This window comes from Melanaphis sacchari, unplaced genomic scaffold (assembly GCF_002803265.2).
Source record: "Melanaphis sacchari strain LSU unplaced genomic scaffold, SCAv2.0 Contig0_pilon_pilon, whole genome shotgun sequence".
Classification (NCBI taxonomy): Eukaryota; Metazoa; Arthropoda; class Insecta; order Hemiptera; family Aphididae; genus Melanaphis; species Melanaphis sacchari.
Genome location: NW_020270366.1, coordinates 25,927,230 through 25,948,495, shown reverse-complemented (window position 1 = coordinate 25,948,495; position 21,266 = coordinate 25,927,230). Strand labels below are relative to the sequence as shown.

Genomic DNA, 21,266 nt, shown 5'->3' with positions numbered 1-21,266 from the left:
GATCGACCTCCTCATCCCCTCAAATTTCGCACTCCGTTTACTATTGTTTATTAATCATTAACCATTGATGGTTTTCTTTCCATAAACAGATGTCAGAGGACGTTATGAGTCAGTGTCACTTTAGCTATATGGACGAGAGCATACCAATAAGTCTAGAAGAGCTCGGTGCGGAAATGGGTCACGACTGGAGAGGATACTTGAACGCGTGTACATCGGCGTTGCTTAAAGAAGCCAAAGAAAAGTAAGCAAGAAGTCTATTTTTTATTCCTAAATCTAAAAAGTTGTCTATAATAATAAATACACAATTCAATTCGATTGTGTTTTAAATTTCTCAAATGCTCGAACAAATAATTTAGCTATTATATAAAACAAGTAATATAATAGTGGACAGTAATAAACAACAAATTATTAATTTATCTAAAATCAAAACTTCGAATGCTAATTAATAAAAAATTGCCACATTTTTTTTTTCAAAGAAAAGTTTACAACATAAAAATTATAATCAAATAAATATTATAAAAAAAAAAAAAAAAAACATTAGTAGAAATTTGAAAATAGCGATACAAGATGATTCGGCTCAGGCGGTATACGTAACTTGTCGGGTGTAAGCATGGTACCTGCTCGTACATAATGTAAATCTGAAATTTGACAACTGCGCAGTCAAAAATAACATACGTGGTCCTTGTGTTTTCAGAAACAGGGGATGGGTGGCAGTGGGCAGTTTCGAGAACGTCGACATATCGTACAAGAAGGTCGGCGACGGACACCCATTGCGACTGTGGCGGGTGTGCACGGAAGTGGAAGCGCCACCAGCCGAGGTGCTAGCCCGGATACTGTGGGAGCGACACGTGTGGGACGCGAACCTGGTGTCGGCCAGGGTTGTAGCCAAAATGGACGCGCGCGCCGATCTGTACCAGTACGCGGACTCGGCGATGTCCCCACACCCGGCCAAAGACTTTTGCGTGGCCAGGTCATGGCGGACCGACCTGAACCGGGGAGGTTGCGCGGTTGTCGAAACGTCCGTCGAACACCCGGACGCCAAGCAGCCGGCGGCGGGCGCGGTCCGCGGCATCGTGTTAGCCTCCAGGTACCTGATCGAACCGTGTGGTTCGGGTCGGTCCCGAGTACTGCATTTGTCTCGGGTCGACACAAAGTGAGTGTATTTTCGTTATAATTTTTCTTTCATTCTTGTAACTACCTATATACTTGTATAGCTAGGCACGATATAAATAAATTAACGCTATGAGGTTTAATTGAAATCAAAAAATTAAAAAATACACAATTACCGATGAAAAAAAAATCAAATAGTCGAGTAATATTTGTTTGCACTATGAGTTTCTTCTAAATAACGAACAAAAGATAGGTGTGTTTTCGTTGGAAAAAAATGATCAGCATCAAGTTTTTATAATCCATTAAAATTTTTGAAAATGGAGTTACTTGAACTCAAATTTTAAAGGATCTACAGTTGATCACGTATATCAAAGAGAAAAATGTAGGCAAATTGATATATGACGGTATTCTGGTGACTTGTCAGTGTTGATAAGTGAGTAAATAGTGGCGTGTGTGTGTGTGTTTATGTCTATTAATTTTAATCGGTGTACTATGTACTTACAAGGTTATATGAATTCGATGGTTTTAAATTTTTTCCTTATCAAATATTGTTACCTATGTCGCAGAACAGCTAAAGTATTTACATGTTTTATTCATTATGTACGTAACCATATTGATGCCGGTATGAAAATATTCATAAATCATAAGTCTTGTAACACTACTAAATATATTAAAATGTTTTCTATAAATATTTAAATAATTAGTTATAACATTTCTCATGATGCTGCCAAATTTAAATATTTATCATATAATATTACAGTCTTAGAACTACAATAGGTAATTTGCTATTGTTTAACTAAAAAATACATTAAGCAAAATAACAATAATATTTTAAATTTATAAATCAATACTTTTTGAACATTAACGTAGAGGAAGGAGGTAATTTTTTTAACCAACAACCTACTCCGAAAATAATATCTATACACATCTCGACAAAATTATACTTAATTGATAAAAAATCTTAAAGTAATATCGCGGGGCGTATATCGATTCCGTCGGCTACCCTTTATAATATCTACATATTGATTCCACCGGCTACTATTTATAATATTTGCATATTAATCCCGCCGGCTGCTGTTTATCCCTCCCTTGTAAAGTGTATTATAGGTACATGATTCGGACATTTTCGGAAGGTTACTACATCTAGCCAACGTTTAATCACATTGTTCGCATTAAGATTAAATATTAATATTAATATTTATTGTTATTTTTTTCATAAAAATTAAAAATTTTATATTACTTTAAATAGAAATTTAATAATATTTATTGTTGATTAATTTTATCATAACAATAAAAATATTCTTATAGTTAAATACTATAAATTTGTTATTTATTTATTCATAGGAAGCGCAATTCATTTTTTTTATTTTAAGGATGACGTAAACTAAAAAAATTTGGGTATCGCTGCAATATATTTTAAATACATATTATACAATGGTGGGGGGGATAAACAGCGTCCGGCGAAATCGATGTGTAAATATTATTAACTGCAGTAGCTGGCAAAATTAATAGTCGGCAAAATCGATACAAACCTTTTTCCTAAACAGATAGTTTCGGCGGAATCAATAATTCCCCATATTGCAATGTATGATATTGTTAATCGAATAATAATTAGTGTGAAATCGAGAGCCTTCCCAATGTACACACATATCATGTGCTTGAAACATAAAAATGAATAAAATAATATAATAACGACATCGTTGACATTTTTCAGGGGCAGGACGTGCGAGTGGTACAATAAGATATTCGGACACATAACTTCCAAATATTTGTCCGCGATACGAAAATCATTCGAACACTCTGCTGACGGTCCCGAAAGCAAAGTATGACTCAGGCGCCGATTATTTTTGTTTTTTTTTTTTTTTTGTTTGTTTTTTAATATTATTATTATTATTATTATTATTATTATTATTATTAATCATCATTCTCCGGTAAACGATTTCCGCGTCCGCATCGACGCAATATAATAATAACGTCATGTAATTTAATAATGTACATATTATTAAAGTGTCACCTATACGATCGGACGACGAATGCAAGCGCGTTCCACGCATTCAAATATTATATATTTGTATATTTATCATTATATTATTACATAATTTTTATTATTATTATTGTCATTATCATTATCATTATTTTATTTTGAATGTTCTAAACTATTTACAATATAAAAAAAGCCAGACCACGTTGTTACAGAACAGTAGACTGATCGGGATAAGAATACGCTCGCGTATTTCTTCCCTCCCCCTGTCCCCCATCCAACCTCCTAGAAAACATAAAACTTGTATCGGTTTTTTTCAAATGAATTCGTAAAGATTATTATTATTATCATTACTATGAATAACTTTTAATTACGAATAAAAACACTGGAGCAGTGATACTTTACAATCGATAGTGTTATTATCGTAACATATTATACTTAATTTAATATATATCGTTCACGTGAGACGTCATAATAATTTTGCGATGTCTACAATTGCAAAACAGCAATCAAAACAGGGTATAGTTTTCGATTGTATTTTAAAAAATATTATCTCGCGTACCAATAAAAGTTCCTATGATGTTATGATTTTTCGTATTGTACAACAACAATATTATTATTATTATATTATTATATTGTGCAATAATCAATGTTTAGATATCATGTCAGATAGATCATTCGATAATATACTTACCGCGATTTGACTTATCACTATAACACTCTACAGTATATAAAATCCAAAAACGATATCAACGAAAAACATTGTTATAAATGTTAAAACTTAATGTCGACAACGGGACCATGATATATTGTTGATTTATATTGAGAGAAAAAACACATCACATTATATTATAATAGAAATTTTACTTAATATTTAAGCGTTTAAAATATATAATTTACCATTTTATTTCTTTATTATTATTATTATTATTATTATTATTATTATTATAATTGTGTATTTTGTTTGTTAATAGCTTTGTTAAGTAAAGTATACGTAGGTACCTTTTACCTTATTTATGCAAAAAAAAAAATCGCACGTTTTATGTTTTGAAATATTATTGTGCGTTTTTAAACTTTTATATTTTTCTTTCGTCGCGTGATGCGTGCTATTGTGTATAATATATTATTATTGTTCAGTGTTAGAATATAGTTACCTTATTATTATAAATGTAATTTTTTTTTTTTTAATCATGATTTAGAAGATACTATTAAATAAAAAATATTGTTCTATGTTCAATAGAAAACGTTTATGTAATGATTTTGTCCGATAAATTGCAGAACTATATACCTGTATGATATGTTTTGTACAAATTCAATGGATACGTACATCAAACAAATAATATATTATTCATAATTTGTGAAGATATAGAGTGATTGATTTAACTTGGTACATTTTTAATGTCTGCAATTTTAATTATACGAATGATATTCTGCAAGAGCGCTTAAGTTCGAATTTTTAATTAATTTAATTTAAGAGGAACACTATTACGACGCTATCCAGACAAACGGAAAGCTCAGAATGTTACATTTATATAGCTGATTCTACGTATTTTTAACATACGTACATAGCCAATATATGTTATTAAATTGTTGTGAAATCATTAAATTGCAGTTTATAGAGAACTTAATTTGTGCTTAAAAGTTTGAAAATGTTTAATAATTAATTTATACTCAAAAGGTATTGCTTAAAATGTATTAAAAAAAATACAACAAAAAAACTCTGAACTTTATAAAAGCACATGGAAAAAGAATTATTTAATCCAACAAGTACCTAGCACGCTTTAGCATATTTAATATCCTCCCATATTTTTCTATGAATATTTAGTTATTTCAGTTTAATTACAATTCCTACAATATTCATTTATCAAAAACATGTTTTTGCACCACAAATTACAGTTGATGCATGTAGTGTCCTCATTAATATGTATTAGATACTATTGATTTTATAATATACTAATATACTATATTATAAAATCAATGGTATTACGATGAATTATCGTGTATGAATGATTATTTATAATATAAACCATATTATGCGTCGTTTTTGAAAAAAGCTATTTTGTATTTCTAAGGAAAAAATTAACTACTTAATATTTATCGTAATATAAATTAATTATAAAATATCCATTCTCCATTTTATTTTTTAAAGTTTGGTGAATTGATAGTTATAGTAGTCTAACTCGGCGGTTCTCAACCTTTGTGTATTGACGACCCAAGATATTTACCCAATTTTTCATACGACCTTTTTATAAATATAAAGTTCGATGGGGAAATAAAAAATAACCATTGGGTACTCTTAATTTATTTTTATTTTTATTTTTTTTACTCATATTACTTAATAAGGTACAAAATATTAATTACGTTCTATTTAAAAATAACCATTTCACTTAATATATATAAATATATTTTTTTAAATTTTTTTTTAATAATAACAAGTATTTAAAATAGAATAAAAGTAACCATTTAATGACTTCTTTGGTCTTGATGTTACTTTACCAAAAAATCAATTCGTGCTTCTATTATGCAGAGTTAGTAAATAAAACATGCATCGTGGATTTGACATTAAATTAATTTTGATTGTAATTATAATGTCGAATATCCGGAATAACCATAAATAAGTTGTTTGCAAAAAGAACTAATTGTTATAACGCTTCTTCGTAAAGATCAGGATACTCATTGCTTAAAGATATCCAAAATTGGTTCAAATTTTTAGTTTTAAAATATTGTTCCAATAATTTATCTGACGTTAATTCTAATAGTTGGATCTCATTTAATAAAGATAATTCGTGTTTTTCACAGAGTAAAAAAACGGGTTAAAAATCCACATATTGTTTAATCGAATATCATGGTGAGAAATAATTTAATATTTTATTTTTTAATTTCGACAAATGTGTTTTAATTATCCATTGCATTACATTAATTTCATTTTTTTAATAACTTTTCTTCAGTCATATTATACATAATATGATGAAAACATATTTATATCATACGTGTTTTCTTAATTTGTTTTGTACAAAGGTCAAGTTTCTTCAGAAAAGCTTCAACTTTATTATACAAGTAAAAATATTAGTTAATGGCTCTTACATTCACAAATTTAACTCATTTAATAATGAAAATATATGACTGAAAGATAAGCAACTTTTGCCAACCAAATTAAATTTTGAAAACGGTCAGCCAACTATAAACTTTTTTATCTTAAAAATACGTGTATATTTCAGTTCTTAATTCAGAAAATCTCATTAAAACTTATCCCTGTGATAACCAACGTATATGAGAATGAAATAACACTTTTTTCTAAACTGAACCATATAAGATGTAATTAAATTTTCACCAATATTTTACAGTATTTTTTTCTTTGCGATATGAATGGCGGTAATAAAAAAACATTTTAAATACACCTTATCGCGGAAGTAATACACAAGCAGTTCCCCGCAACGCCGTCGGTTCAAAACTGAAAAAAAATACACTTTGACAATTGCGGTGTATGATTTAATATACTCTTTACTTAACTTTAACTCATCACAATTTATTGAAAAAAAAAATTGTATTTTTATTTCCATATTCATTGTGATTAATTTCAAGATTCCGTAAAAGTTTATTTGGCTTTAAAGAAGCATATTTTATTAGTACCTACAATACCACAAATAAGTAATAACACTATTGCAAATCTATTTCGTTTTCATTTATATAAATAAACCCGTAACTGGCATAACTAATATAGTGCTATATGTATAAATAAGTGTAATTAATCGATATTTTTTAACTTTTTTCCAGGCTATCTCTATTTCTTATTTATTTAAATTTGTTTCCATAATTTCATTTTCATTATTTTTAATAGGTACCACAATGTTTTTTGAAAAAAAAAATGATAGTGATGTCTGTTAACATATTATTATAAATATATTAAAAATATTTAAATTTGAGAAGGTATACAAAATTATTAGTAGATTTACGAAAATATTATACTAACACTAAAGATTATTCCGCACTGGTCACAAGGTCACGGACTTATGATTACACGAATAGGACGATAAAACGAGCACATAATTATGTATTGACAATAATTAGTACTAACAATTTTTTTATTTTGTCAAAAACAGGTTTCATATTTTTAACTTTATTTACCTACAATCAATCAATTAAACAAACACATAAAAAAAAAATCATTTCGTTTATCAGGTGATTTTCGTTTGAAAAAAATAAGCATGTACCTATCACTAAACGAGCTTTTTAACCGGAGTAAAAAAATACAGGTAACGAAATACACTCAAATTCAAATGTTTAAAAATTCTAAAAATCATAATTTAAATAAATGCATAATCAAAATCAATTATTAGTCTAGTTAGTTAAATTATATCATGCACATAATATTATTGTAGATATTACCTATGGATTATATGTTTATGGCCTATGAATTTAATAATATTTGTTACCCCCAATGTTTGGGATAAACAAGTTAAATAGTTGAAGTTGAATTGATTATAACTTTTTTGTCGTTAAATTTTAGCAGGCAATATAAATTTTAACTCAGTTAAAAAAAAAATAATAATAATAAATTATTTTTTATTAATATTAACTTATTAACTAACACGAGCTACTTTTAATCAAATCAAAATTACTTTTGTTTATTAATTATTAAATGATCAATATAATACAATTATTATTAATGATAGGTACATTATGGAAAATCAAAACAAAACAAATTGTCTTCCTTTTATCATTAGGTAGCCAAAATAATTGTTCGATTGAAGTAACTTGTTTTTAATACTATACAAGTATTCATTTAAACTATCTAAATATAGGATACTCAGGTAAATGTATGTATAAATTTAAAAAAAATGTATTCAAGTGTTGGTTTTTATAATTCTATATAAATCTTAACAACGCCTATAGATACTCAGTGGCGGAACTAAGAGGGGGGAATCCGGGGATTGATCCCCGGTCGTAAAATTTTGGTGGGCGTAATTTTTTGTGAGCCTTTATTTAATGTTTATTGTTAGAAGTTATAAAACTATTTTTATTTCTCATAATTTGTTTATTATATAATAATAGCCACATTTAAAAGAATGAAAAACATTAAATAAAATCATACACAGCGTAAAATAATCATCATTCTATTATTAATTATTATTTATTAAAGCACGTATAGCTGCGCAATCGGCGTACGTCGACGGCACATATTACATATAAAGACAGACAAATAATAAAAATTAAATATAAATATATATTTTAAATAATAAGTATGAACGTTATCGACTATCGTCGACGAACAACGACGACACTGACAAAAATTTTGAATGGAAAATTTTTGAAAAAAAATTAAAAAATGGTGGAGCTATTGATGACTGTTTACAAAATGAAATAACATCACAAGAAGCAAAATAGAGACACATTTTAAAAGCAATTTTGAATGCAATATTGTACTGTGCCAACAACAATTTAAGATTGAAGGGACATTCAGACATACCTGGGAGTCCATCCGCAGGTCATTTTCTTAATTTTTTAAGTTTAATAAGTAAATATGATCTTATATTAAAAGAACACATTGAATCACATAAAAAAAGTTCTATAAATTACTTTTCTCATCAAATTCAAGATGAGTTTATAGCTTTGTTGTCTAAAAGAGTTCGAAATGAAATCATACATCAAATTAAATCTGCTAAATATTATACAATAATGTTTGATTACACGCCAGATGTGTCAAGAACAGAGCAAATGAGTCAAGTTATTAGATACGTTCGTGTCACTGGTAGTAAAGTAATTGTAGAAGAAAGTTTCTTAGGCTTTATAGAATCTCATGAAAAAACTGGTAGTGGTTTGACTACTGAAATATTACATCAGATATCTCAAGATGGTTTGGATATTAATAATTGTAGGGGCCAAGCATATGACAACGGATCAAATATGGCAGGGAAGTACAATGGGGTTCAAGCAAAAATTTTAGAAAAAAATAACTTAGCAACATTTATGCCTTGTACACCACATTGTTTAAATTTAGCAGGTGTAAATGCTGTAGGATCAAATAAACAAATGCAACTATTGTTCGGTAAAATTCAACAACTATTTAATTTTTTTTCTGGTTCTACTTTACGTTGGGAAATATTGATGAAATCATTGAAAGTAACTCTTAACCCATTTTCCGATACTAGATGGTCCTCTAAAGCTGCTGCAGTAAAGGCCCTTTACAAACAATTACCTGAAGTGAAATGTACTTTGATTAATATTATTGAAAATGGAAATCTTGATTCAAAACCTATTGCGAAAAATTTACTTAATTTAGTGGATCACGAATTTATTTGCTTATTAACGATTTGGAATTCTATACTATCAAATATTGATAGTGTAAATATATTTCTTCAAAAAAAAAAACAATTACGGTATGTCAAGCATCAAAAATGATTCATGGATTAATTAAAGAAATAACTGACTTAAGAAATAATAGAATTCAAATATTATTCCAAGACGCTGAACAAATTAGTGTAAAAATGAATATTTCTCCTTCGTTTCCAGAAAAAAGGAAAAAAAGAGCAAAAAAATGGATATTGATGAGTCTGCTGATGAATGGGACACTTCTGCTAAAAACAATTGCATAATTAATTTGAAAAATGTCTGTGATGTTTTGCTTACACACTTCGGTTGGAGATTTGAAACATTGAATAATGTATCTTCAGATTTTAGTTTTCTGACTGGATCTGAACTATTCGAAAAAGATACAGATGAATTAGTCAAAGTAGCAGCTGATTTAGCCTTAAAATATAATAAAGACTTAAATGCTTCAGAATTAACAGAAGAAATAATACATTTTAAACATCATGCCATAAATGCATTACCTAGTATCAAAAATACAACACCATTAGAACTGTTAGAGTTTATTTTTGAGTATTCCATGACAAATATTTTTCCAAATATTTGCATAGAACTTCGACTTTATTTAACATTGCCATGTACAACAGCCACGTGTGAACGAAGTTTCAGCAAACTGAAACTAATAAAAACGTATTTACGCTCCACAATAAATCAAACAAAACTAACTAATCTTGCATTATTGTCTATTGAAAAAGAAATATCAAACTCAATTGATTTCGATTCAGTTATAAACGACTTCGCTGAGGTAAAAGCCAGAAAAATTAAATTTTAAATTTTTTTAAGTATGTAAAGATTGTGTATTGAAATTAATTATTTGTACATGAACAATTTTTTAAATTTAAAGGTTCTTTCATTGAATTAAACAAGTTTATTATTAATAAATTTAATAGTTAGCAAATAGCAATGTAAAAATCAGAATAACTTTTATTTAGTTTAATTATTGTAACACAAGCAATAACATGATTCTATGAGTAAGAACTAGCTCGATATTTTTAACTTTGTTAGTTAACATTAATATGTGTTTAAAAGTTAATAAGAATGTAGTACGTTTGTAATTTGAATTCCAGTTATTAGAAAACAATCGTAGGGAAAGATATTTTAGTCTTGGTCTATGATTGGGCGAAATTTTAATATTTTCCCCGGGTGTAAAAAATCTTAGTTCCGCCTCTGTAGATACTATGGCCATAGATTATAATAATTTAGTTCCCTATATTTATAATCAATGCAACGGATAAGGATACTGTTTAGTATCAGTAGCCGCGGTGAAGGCAATAATTACGATTTATGATATTACATTCAGGTAAGATGTTAGAGACGTTATTTAAATTCTACATTATAAATCAACTCGTTACTGTCTTCATATTTATAGACAATGATAATGAAAATTTGAAAATGAAAATATGAATAGTAATTCTAACAATAATAATAATAATATTAAATACAGTTACTTGTTACTTGTTAGATAGTTAGAACACTTATAAGTTATAACTAACTTAACTATCGAGTACGGTAATACCTAAAATCTACCTGTTAATTACTAATAATTGTGATGTTGTATTTTACGTAAAATCAGTTGTACAGGTAGAGCATAAATCAAAATATTATTAAAACATAACTTTTTAAGTTTTTTTAATTTAATATACATTTAATCTGTCATTAGTCGTTACCTGTTGTACATATTTTAGAGACAATTTATGATCATGTCTGAGAAAAATATGAATGACGAATTAGGTAAGTGCCTTATCTGTTTACTTTATAAAAGAGTTTTTAGTAACTAGTTATTTTAATTGTTTATGTATACAGTACTTCTAGAGAGAGTATTCTTCCGACTCGGTTCGGCTGATACAGATGCTCAACTCTCGGCTTGTATCAATAACTTTCTAGTACCAGTATTACAAAAGTTATCTTCTCCTCATGAATCTGTCAAAAACAAAGTATTTATAAATTTCAATATAATTTTTATTGATATTATTGTAATATTTATTATGACCAATTCTAGGTGGTTGAATTATTAACTCACATTACAAGAGTGATAAAACAAAGTCCAAGCATTTTACTTCCTGTTGATCAGTTAGTTACACTTTTAACTACGTCCACAAACAATTTTGTTTTGGCAAGTATCTTAATATAACATACTTAATAAATTGAGTTGTATAATGTATATGTTTATATTTTTTAGAATTTTACTATGGTGTTTATTAGAACAAGCTTTAACCGTATAGATAACAATAAAAAAGTTGAACTCATCCCATCTCTTATTAATTCTATAACTAATAAGTCAATCACTCACCAAGAAAGGTAAAAAACACACCTTGTAATTTGAAATTATATGAATTTATAAAATAATTTTTAATTTTATTTTCTAGTGTTTTGTTTCTTATAATTGGAACTCTTAATAAATCAAATTTTCAAGTAGCAAGTAAAGGAATAATAGCCATTCAACAACATTCAAAATTGAAAACTGTATTATTCCAGTTAATGTTAGATGTACTGTTGATACCATATAAATGGGTTTCGCCAAATGATACTGCTGTTGCTGGATTTAATGTACAATCTTTAAATAGGCTGCGGAACAACATACCTTTAATATTCACAGATGCTGATTATCATGAACAAGTAATATCCTTATTATTCTTTTGTTTTAATTTAATTTTTAATATTTGAAAAACTTAATTGATATAGGTTAAATTAGGAATTTTGGGTTTGATATCAACTAACATTTTTGAATCCCAAGCTATATTAATACATACAGTGGTTGCAGCTGCTGATCCACGGTATATGGTGGCTAATTCTGGTGAAAATGAATTAAGAAAAATCACTTGGTTGGTTAAAATTAAATTATTAAATGATTAAACATTAACAATTTATTTAATTTATAATTGTCTGTAAAATTAGTGAGATTGACTGGACTAAATCATCTACTATGATGCCATTATATGCATTATTTCTTGGCACTAGTTTAAACAAGCAAGAAGCAGCAAATAAAAAAGAACCAGCTTGTGTGCGATTAAGATTAAAGATATTACCATGTTTATGTTTTAGCAAAGGCGAAGAGTCAATAATTTGGCCACAATGCTTGCAGGTTAGTACATTAACATTATATCTTGGTAAGAATTGGTTTTATTTTTGATTGTTTAGTACTTAAAACGAATTACCACATTAACAAAACACATTATTTTCTTTCTAACAATACCACGCTATCCAGGTACAGCGCTAAGGGTGGCAAGGTGGAGCTCTACCCCCCCACCTACCCAAAAACCAATTCAGCCCCTTCGCCAGCCCTCCTACTAAAAATATAGTATTTAGATGTGATTACAATAATTATTAGTAAAATTGTATTTTAGTAGTTTTAAAATACCTAATTATTTTAGATTATTTTCGACTGTTGGAACGGACAAATTACTAATCACAGACTTAAGGCCTTGGCATTGCAATTTACACAAATCATCATTCAACAGTGAGTTTACTTGCAAAATTATGGATTTAAATTTATAAAAAATTTATGATTAACTTGGCGTTAATATGGACGCCATCAAATAACAAATAAATTTGATCTAACAGTATATTATATTTACTTATCATCATAAACAATATAATATTATTGTAGTAATGTAAAATTGAAGTGTGTGCATAATGTATATGTTATGTACACACTCAGTCATACTATCTTTTCATGTATACATTTTGTTACACATATAAGTAAACATTTATACATGAGAATTTAATTTTAGAGTAAATTAATTTACTCTAATCCAACTGATGGAAGCTTACCATTTAATAGCTGAACCAAGGGTAAAAAATAGGTTTGATATTAATATATTCGTAATTTGATACTAATTAAGAATGCACTTAATGCATTGAAAATACTTATTAAAATATCTTTATTATATGATAATACAAAATACTAAGATGAATTTATATAACATCACTCATTACACATGATCAAAGTCGAAAAAATATACAGGGAGAATGCAGTTTTAGAGAACTAGTTGATGATCGATGGGTAGAGTCCAAGTAGATAGATTTGTTAGTTTATATAACAACATAATAATATATAATAGCAGATGTCTATATTATAATAAAGCCATTTGCAACTATAAAATATAAGATAGTAAGGTTCAGATAATTTCACTCTTTTTAGCCTTTAACTATAGAGAGTGGCTATCATTACATTTTAGTAAATGACCAAATAGTTTTTTATGAAAAAAATATTAATATCTAATAAAACAAATATGATATTCTATTTGAATAGTTTGAATATTTTGATAATTACTTAATTGATAGTGATGATCACTACTTGAAATAGTTTAAAATCTATACCCATGTATTTAAATATTATTTTGTATTTTTTTATTTTTATAGAAAACCGGCTGAAATTCTGGTTCAAGCCACTCCAATTTTATTAAATTCTGGTCTGTTAAAATTATTGAAATTACCAGAACTTGATTTAAATGCAAAACAGATGATATTTACTTTGGTGGGCCTACTGATTTCTAAAGTACCTACTTCAGTAAAAGAAGACTTAGTCCTACTGAATTCATTTTTTGACGCTTTGATAAAAGTATATAATTTATAAATATTTTTATAAATATTTTTATTACTTACTACTATTCTTTCAGGAAACTTCCCCTGATTTGAAAGGATCAATTCGTTCATGTTTAATTTCTATGTGCAGTGCATATAGTGATTCAAGTAAACTTACTGATATTTTGAACATGATCGCACATTATTGTAAAATGTCTGATAACCTTCTAAAGCAAGTTACCACACATTATTTATCTTATTTATTTCCTGCCGATGATGCTAAGTCAAGATTATTGTTGATTATGTCTCATTCATCTTCAATTGGGTAAAACAATACTATTGTTAAATTTAAATGAATGATTTTAATAAGAAACACTGGTATGTTTTAGTGATTCAGATTTAAAAAAGATATTATACAGTGTGGACGAAGCTGGCAATCTTGTTGGTAAAAATGAAAATGCACTACTATTGCCTCGATTCCCAGATATGGTGATGACTGTTGTTGACAGTAATCAACAGTTTGACTCGTCTGTTCTATTAGATGTTAGTTTTCAAGTTATAAATAGTGATTTTTATAAATAAGTAAACTTTAAATTATATATTATATTTTTCTACTTAGATAGCTGAATATCTCAACCATTGTTTAATATTTAGTGCTGGTCTACCAGTTACTTACAACACTTTATATCATCCATCAGAACATACACCGACTATTTGTAAATATTTGTCTAAAGTTTATCAGTCCGATGCAAAAATTATCGATCATTATTTTAAACTCATGATACAGTTGTTACAAATCAAACCAAGTGTAATACCCCTCAACAATCTATTAGCATGTGTTGCGGCATTACCAAATGAATTAAAGAATCAATATACCAAGGATTTAAGTATAATTCAGGTAAATATTAATTTTCTCCAATAAAATCAAAAAATTAACCAACAACAAAATTATAGAAATTATTTGTGTCGAGCAATGAAGATATGCGTCGATTAAGTGGAATACTGTATGGTATAATTCTATCAGCTATGGATGAAACAGTCTCAGAAAAACGTATCAAAGAATTAATTTTATCTTTTATGGATAAAAACCGAAGTAAATCATTGGATTTATATGCTTCCTTGTATGCCCTATCATCACTTCAAGAATATCAGTATTACAATAATACAAATTCTCCTCCATTGGTAGGAGAAGATACATTTACTTCACTCGGTAAATAAATTTTATAATATAATTAATAATTATACATTTGTCATAATTTATCTTTGTTTAGTAACATTGCTCGATGATACAAGTCCTTTAATAGTTGGTGCCGCTTGTGATGTGATTGGTGCAATGGGAAGGCTAAATCCATTACCCATTGACGAGTGTAAGAAATTATCTCTGGTAAAAAAACTATTAAGCATTTCCTTTAATAGCTCAACACTTTCTAAGGTAAAATTTAATTTAACATGATTTCGCAATAATTAAAGTTTTGTAAAATAAATTTATCTATTTCAGATTAGAAACAAAGCAATTAAATGCACAGGGTTGATTTGTGTTGGAGAGACTTCATCAAGAAGTAAAGATATTATCAAAGAATATTTAAACAACACCAAATATGTATGCATTTTGTATTACTATTTTTTACTAATAAAAAAATAATAAAATAATAAAATAATAAAATTAATTATTAATTTTATTATTTTTATTTATTTAAATTATAGACAAAAGATATAGAGATTCATTTATCAATTGGTGATAGTATATCTTGTGCTATCCTTGGACCTCAATCAAAAATGTCTCGTAACTTTTGGACATGTACTGAGGATGACTTTAAAAAAAATGTAGTATCAGATTTATCAATTGATGAATGTGAAAAATTAGCCGATTACTTTTTAAATAGTATACTAGAAAAAGTTGAGTCTGAAGATCATCCAAATTCAAAACAGGTAATTATAATATAAACGATTATTATTTTAAAATATTTTTTTACAAATAATTAGGATATTTTATGAGGTATTAATTGTTTTTTGCTTGTATATTATATTTATTTTTAGGCATGTTGTGTTTGGATGTTTAATGTTTTGGAAGAATGTAACAAATTAACTTCAGTAAACCAAAAACTTGCTCGTATTCAAACTGCTTATGTTGCACTCCTGGCAGAAAAGAATAGTATGTATAATTATTAATTATTTCTATTGAATATTAATAAATCGTGATAAATATATTATGATAAAATAATTTTATCTTCAGTTTCTTACTTATTTTATTTTATTTATTCAATATTTTAATGACTTAAATTATGTTTTAGACTATATACGAGACATTGCATCTAAAGCTTTAATAAATGTATACAAATATGAAACTGATGATCGTAAAGAATCTATTTTAAAATTGCTTATAAAACAATTATCAGAATATATGGCAATTGGAAATAGTGGAAAAGATAGTTCTGGGTAATAGGAATTAATATAATGTTTTATTTTGATTTACTATTTCTTATTTTTAATCTTATGTGAACATTTAATTTTTATTTTAGAGGTATTTTGTCAACATACAAAGAATTATGTTCATTAGTAATTGATTTGAATAGACCTAAATTACTATACAAATTCATACAGTTAGCAAACTATGATAAGAAAAAGGTTAATATAATTGAAGTGTTACAATGAAATAATTTTAAATTTAAAATTTTTTTTACAAGGAATCTAAATCTAAGTTGGAAATCGATGATCAACTTAATGAACAATTGCCATTCATTATACCCAGGCTCTATCGATATCAATATGATCCTACACCAGTTGTACAAACTTCAATGAGTGCTATTTGGAGTTATCTTGTTTCAGATACACGTTTCACAGTAAATGATTTACTTTATTTTAGTGTCTGTTATCGTGTTTTGGAGCATAAAACATAAATATGTTATTACTTTTAGGTTGACAAATATCATAAAGAAATTTATGTGGATTTAGTAAAAAATATAACCTGTCCTGACTGGCGAGTTCGAATTTCTGTTTGTCAGGCTATCCCTTCATTTTTACAATATACAGGGGATAAAATATTCACGGTAAATATTACTTTTCATTAGTATTATATGATTATAAAAATCAGCATTTAAATGTTTCGAGTTTTAATGATTTTTAAATTACAGAAATGTTTAGATTTAACTATTGAAGTATGGAAACAACTAATAAGAGTGATGGATGATATTCACGAAGGCACTAGAACTGCTGCCACGTCTACTGCAAAAACATTATCTAAAGTATAAAAAAAGGACTTCTATTTATTGATTTATTGTAAAAATATATTATTTATGTTTAGCTATGTGTGAATGAATGCACTTCTAATACCATATTGCTTCAACTACTTTTGCCAATAATTTTAGAAAAAGGTCTCTATCACACAGAGTCAAGTATACGAACAATTAGGTAAATACAGTTTATTAAATATTTCTATTATTATTACATATATATATATATATAATTAATTTTAGTATGGATATGATATCTCAGTTAATTGTCAACTGTGGTGATAAATTAAAAGGAGATTTGGCAAAATTAATAATAGCACTTTTAAGAGGTGCAGATAAAGTGGAAACACCTACTATGAGTATTTTAAGTGTTATGTCTGGAGCTAACCCTAATACTCAAGAACTTATTGACTCTCAACGTGCTGCTTCAGCCAGAACACTGAGTTCAAGTGATGTATTATCAAAGGTAATTCAAAAAAATATAGTTCATTTTAATCAAAAAACCTTATATTATTAAAAAGGTTTGGAAGTTATAACACTAAAAAAGTACATTTTTAGTGCTTTAATATGTATTTAAAAACATTAAAATAAGTGCAAAGAATAGCACTAAAAATTGGTAAACATGCAAAATAAAATTGTCAATAATTTTTTTTTTTTTAAATATAGTAGTAGATATTTAGGAATTAAAGAAATTTGATTTAACTCAGGAAAATAAATACTATGAACTCAATAATTATTGTACAATGCATATCACATCAATTTTAAAAACAACAAAATTTTTGGAAATTACTTGAATAAATAGTCCTAAGTTTTCAACGATAACATTTGATAACAACCTATCTACTATTTGAAAACAAAAATATAAATTTTCATTCATAGAATTGTATACTTAATTAGTTATATTATTTATTTTCTGTTACATAAAAGTATGCCTATAAATAGCCCTTAAAGCTCTAAACTAGCAAAATGGTACTAAAAACCATAAATATGTATAAATTATCTAAATAAAATGTCTTTTGCAATATCTTGTAAGTGTGAAACAAATTTATATCTTACTTTTGATAATGTATGACTTACTAAAAAAAAAAAATATGTATTTGTTAGCACTTCCGTGCCTTGGTTATTACTTATTTTAATTTTCAGAGCCTACTTTATATTGATGAGACAGTATTACAAGATTTAATACCACTCTTACAAGATCTTCTAACCACTAATATTGGATTACCTACTAAAGTTGCTACATCACATTTTATTAGTTTGTTAATTACCCAAAAACAACTTCAAATCAACTCAAAATTTTTAGGTGAAGAGCATGTCACATATAAATAAAAATATTTCAATATCTGCATACAATTTTTAATTGTATATTTATATTTTTTTTTTTTTTTTTAGAAAAAATCTTAAAATCTTTAATGAAGGGTATTACTGATCGCAATGCTACAATTAGAAAAAGCTATGCTTCTACTATAGCTGTAATCACTACAGTCGCAAAAGAAACTACTGTAAACAAATTAATTCAATCGTTGAAAGATGTGTACATCGAAAATGAAGGTAAATGTGCCTTGTAATTTTATATTATTTATGAAAATATGTAAAAACAAATATTTTATAGATGAGAGTATCAGACAAACTGTTGGGTATGCACTAAAAGGTATAAGTCAATGTGAGAAACCAGATTTATACTTGGCCAATATTATTCCATTGGTATTTTTCGCTATCCACAAGAAAGAAACGAGTAATTTACAAAAATTGTAATTCTCAATTATTATTAGTTAACAAATTTTTTTCAATTTTAAGATAATGAAGCAGTTTTAATTGTGTCAAATGATATATGGAAAGAACTTTGGGAGGACAATGTGCATAATACTGAAGGTGTACTAGTACGCTATTTGGATTCTGTTTATGAATTTTTGGGTGTTGCAATCAAGTCTCCATCATGGGCAATGAAAGCACAAGTGAGATCATTGAAGAATAACTTACTTATTCATTAACTTAATAATTCGATTTATATATTTTGTAGGCCGCTAGATCGATTGGTGATGCAGCCAATAAACTTGGTCGTCAATTAAATGAAGAGCACCGTAATAAATTTATAGAAACAATTAAAACTGGTTTGGCTGGTCGAACTTGGGATGGTAAAGAATTCTTATTAGAAGCTTTATTACATTTAAACTTAAGTTCAAGGTAAAAAAATAATAATAATATAAGTATTAATCCTATTTATTTATGACTTTTATGACTTATTACTAAATTTTTTTTTTTTTACTTGTCTGTTTCAGTGATTTAGCAGAAACACGTAAAAATGAAGAAATTGTAGAATTGGTGTTTAATGAATGTAAAAAAGAAAATGTCAACTACAGAATGGTTGCCATAAAAACTCTTGGTGAGCTATTGGAAAAATTGAAAATTGATCGATTTGCTCAAACTTACCAATTAGTTATGCATATAATACAAAAAGTATGATTATTTTTTCATCATCAATTAATCATGATAATAACAATAATGGTTTATATTCTAAATTTTGTATTTATAGAGCACTGAAGATTCAGATGATGATGATGATAAATCACAAAATTTGAAATTTAAAGAATCTTTATTCTCATTAGTTGGAAAAGCATGGCCTCAAACATTGGCAACACAAGGTACCAAATAAATCTTCTATAATAATTATTACAGATTGGAGTAAGAAATAAACAAACATTGATCAAATTATTTTTTTATAGTTGAATTTGGAGAAACAGTTGCTGCTCAATGTGCTGACCACTTAAAAAATAATACTAGACAGTTACAGTTAGCTATTATGAATACACTTTTGAAAGTAATAGAACGATTGGATTTTATTCAATTGTATGCCAGTCACAAGCAACAACTTAAATACATACTTAGTCATGTAAAAAGGACTTTACACTTTTCATTTGGTAAGTTTAAAAATTAATTAATTAATGGTAAATTAAAATGATCATTGTTTATAATTACTAATATTGATTATTTTATTCATCGAAATATTTAATTTTAGGTGTGCCTAAAAATATAAGTTTGAGAAAATTATCACTAGAAGTTTACATATTGGTGATAACAAACTTGAAAAGTAAGAAATGTTTTTTGTTTTATTAATTTTAAATATATCACTGCTTTTGAAACTTAATACTATTATTTAATCAATGTTTACTAAGATATTTACATTGATTTATTTATAATCAAAATATTAGTTGAAAAATAATTTAAATTATGATTATTTTTTAGTTAAACAGTTTAACGTGTTATAAGTTACAACATATAATTCTTTGTGTTTGTGAACTATTTGTTTGATAGTTTAAGAATAAAACTTTTATATTATCTTCAGATTGTATTAAATTTACTGTAAAACAATTTTATGCACATGATTATCACCAAAATATTTTTAAAATTGTATCCATAAGTATTCAAGATTGATGTTGTACATTGATAACAATATAAGTATTATCTTGTACTCAATCATTTTTGAGTTAATGATATATACTCATTCAAGGTGATTAATACTTTAAGTTACGGTTACTAAGTAATTTTTAACAGTGAAAGTACTTAATGAATTATCTTTATATCATCTTATATATTTATTATACAATATAAATTTGTCTATCATAATAAATCTAAATTTATTAGTATTTTTAGTGTAATGTGTACATTGTACTGGATGGGTGATGTTAATGACCTAATCAATATTTAGGAAGTGATGTCATCATCATATAATAATTTTCTTTACTTAATAAATGATTGTAAACTGTTTAGATCTAAGAGCTACAGAAGAGCTGGAATCATTTATGAACCTATACAATGAGTTTTCAATGAACTTTATCTCAGATGAATCGCCGGAGGTCAAACTTCTCTTACAGAAAATTAAAGAATCAATGGAATAGTGGTTATAGTGGTACTAAATCATAAATTATAAAAATTAATATTTTTTATCACCATTGACCTTTGAATTTTTTTTATATACATATATATATATATTTATTAATATAATAATACTATTTTAATGCTACTGATTGTTTTTTCTTTTCTGTGAATACATGAAA

At 26.9% G+C, this 21,266-nt stretch overlaps 3 protein-coding genes across 6 annotated transcripts in view; all 3 read left to right on the top strand.

The window, feature by feature from the left end:
- The window catches only part of LOC112596437 (rho GTPase-activating protein 7), a 102,900-nt gene extending 98,875 nt beyond the window's left edge, over positions 1 to 4,025 (top strand). For 2 of the 3 annotated variants that reach the window (XM_025342312.1, XM_025342149.1), the window contains exons 18-20: positions 90 to 241; positions 695 to 1,153; positions 2,825 to 2,939. In XM_025342312.1, the coding sequence (XP_025198097.1) occupies positions 90 to 241; positions 695 to 1,153; positions 2,825 to 2,939 (726 nt within the window). Of the gene's footprint in view, positions 1 to 89; positions 242 to 694; positions 1,154 to 2,824 lie in introns of all 3 variants that reach the window. The other variant, XM_025342227.1, reaches the window with a different exon arrangement.
- Positions 4,026 to 8,767: 4,742 nt separating this feature from the next.
- On the top strand, positions 8,768 to 10,229 carry LOC112600838 (zinc finger MYM-type protein 1-like). Its single transcript, XM_025348155.1, has 2 exons — positions 8,768 to 9,468; positions 9,602 to 10,229. The coding sequence occupies exons 1-2, from the start codon at positions 8,768 to 8,770 to the stop codon at positions 10,227 to 10,229; spliced, it is 1,329 nt and encodes a 442-aa protein (XP_025203940.1).
- Positions 10,230 to 10,874: 645 nt separating this feature from the next.
- On the top strand, positions 10,875 to 21,183 carry LOC112604388 (proteasome adapter and scaffold protein ECM29). 2 transcript variants are annotated; one of them, XM_025353422.1, is made up of 35 exons: positions 10,875 to 11,038; positions 11,118 to 11,188; positions 11,261 to 11,391; positions 11,457 to 11,570; positions 11,637 to 11,755; positions 11,824 to 12,073; positions 12,140 to 12,279; positions 12,353 to 12,539; positions 12,829 to 12,914; positions 13,820 to 14,018; positions 14,077 to 14,306; positions 14,371 to 14,524; positions 14,601 to 14,879; positions 14,936 to 15,191; positions 15,253 to 15,413; positions 15,480 to 15,581; positions 15,686 to 15,910; positions 16,019 to 16,133; positions 16,273 to 16,417; positions 16,501 to 16,606; positions 16,666 to 16,821; positions 16,897 to 17,028; positions 17,113 to 17,223; positions 17,283 to 17,389; positions 17,455 to 17,677; positions 18,355 to 18,514; positions 18,604 to 18,762; positions 18,824 to 18,946; positions 19,009 to 19,166; positions 19,232 to 19,395; positions 19,491 to 19,668; positions 19,745 to 19,853; positions 19,935 to 20,129; positions 20,228 to 20,299; positions 20,980 to 21,183. In XM_025353422.1, the coding sequence occupies exons 2-35, from the start codon at positions 11,152 to 11,154 to the stop codon at positions 21,105 to 21,107; spliced, it is 5,211 nt and encodes a 1,736-aa protein (XP_025209207.1). In that variant the 5' UTR covers positions 10,875 to 11,038; positions 11,118 to 11,151; the 3' UTR covers positions 21,108 to 21,183. The 2 variants fall into 2 exon arrangements, with proteins under 2 accessions (XP_025209207.1, XP_025209199.1); XM_025353414.1 differs by having other exon boundaries at positions 10,875 to 11,188.
- Positions 21,184 to 21,266: the final 83 nt, after the last annotated feature.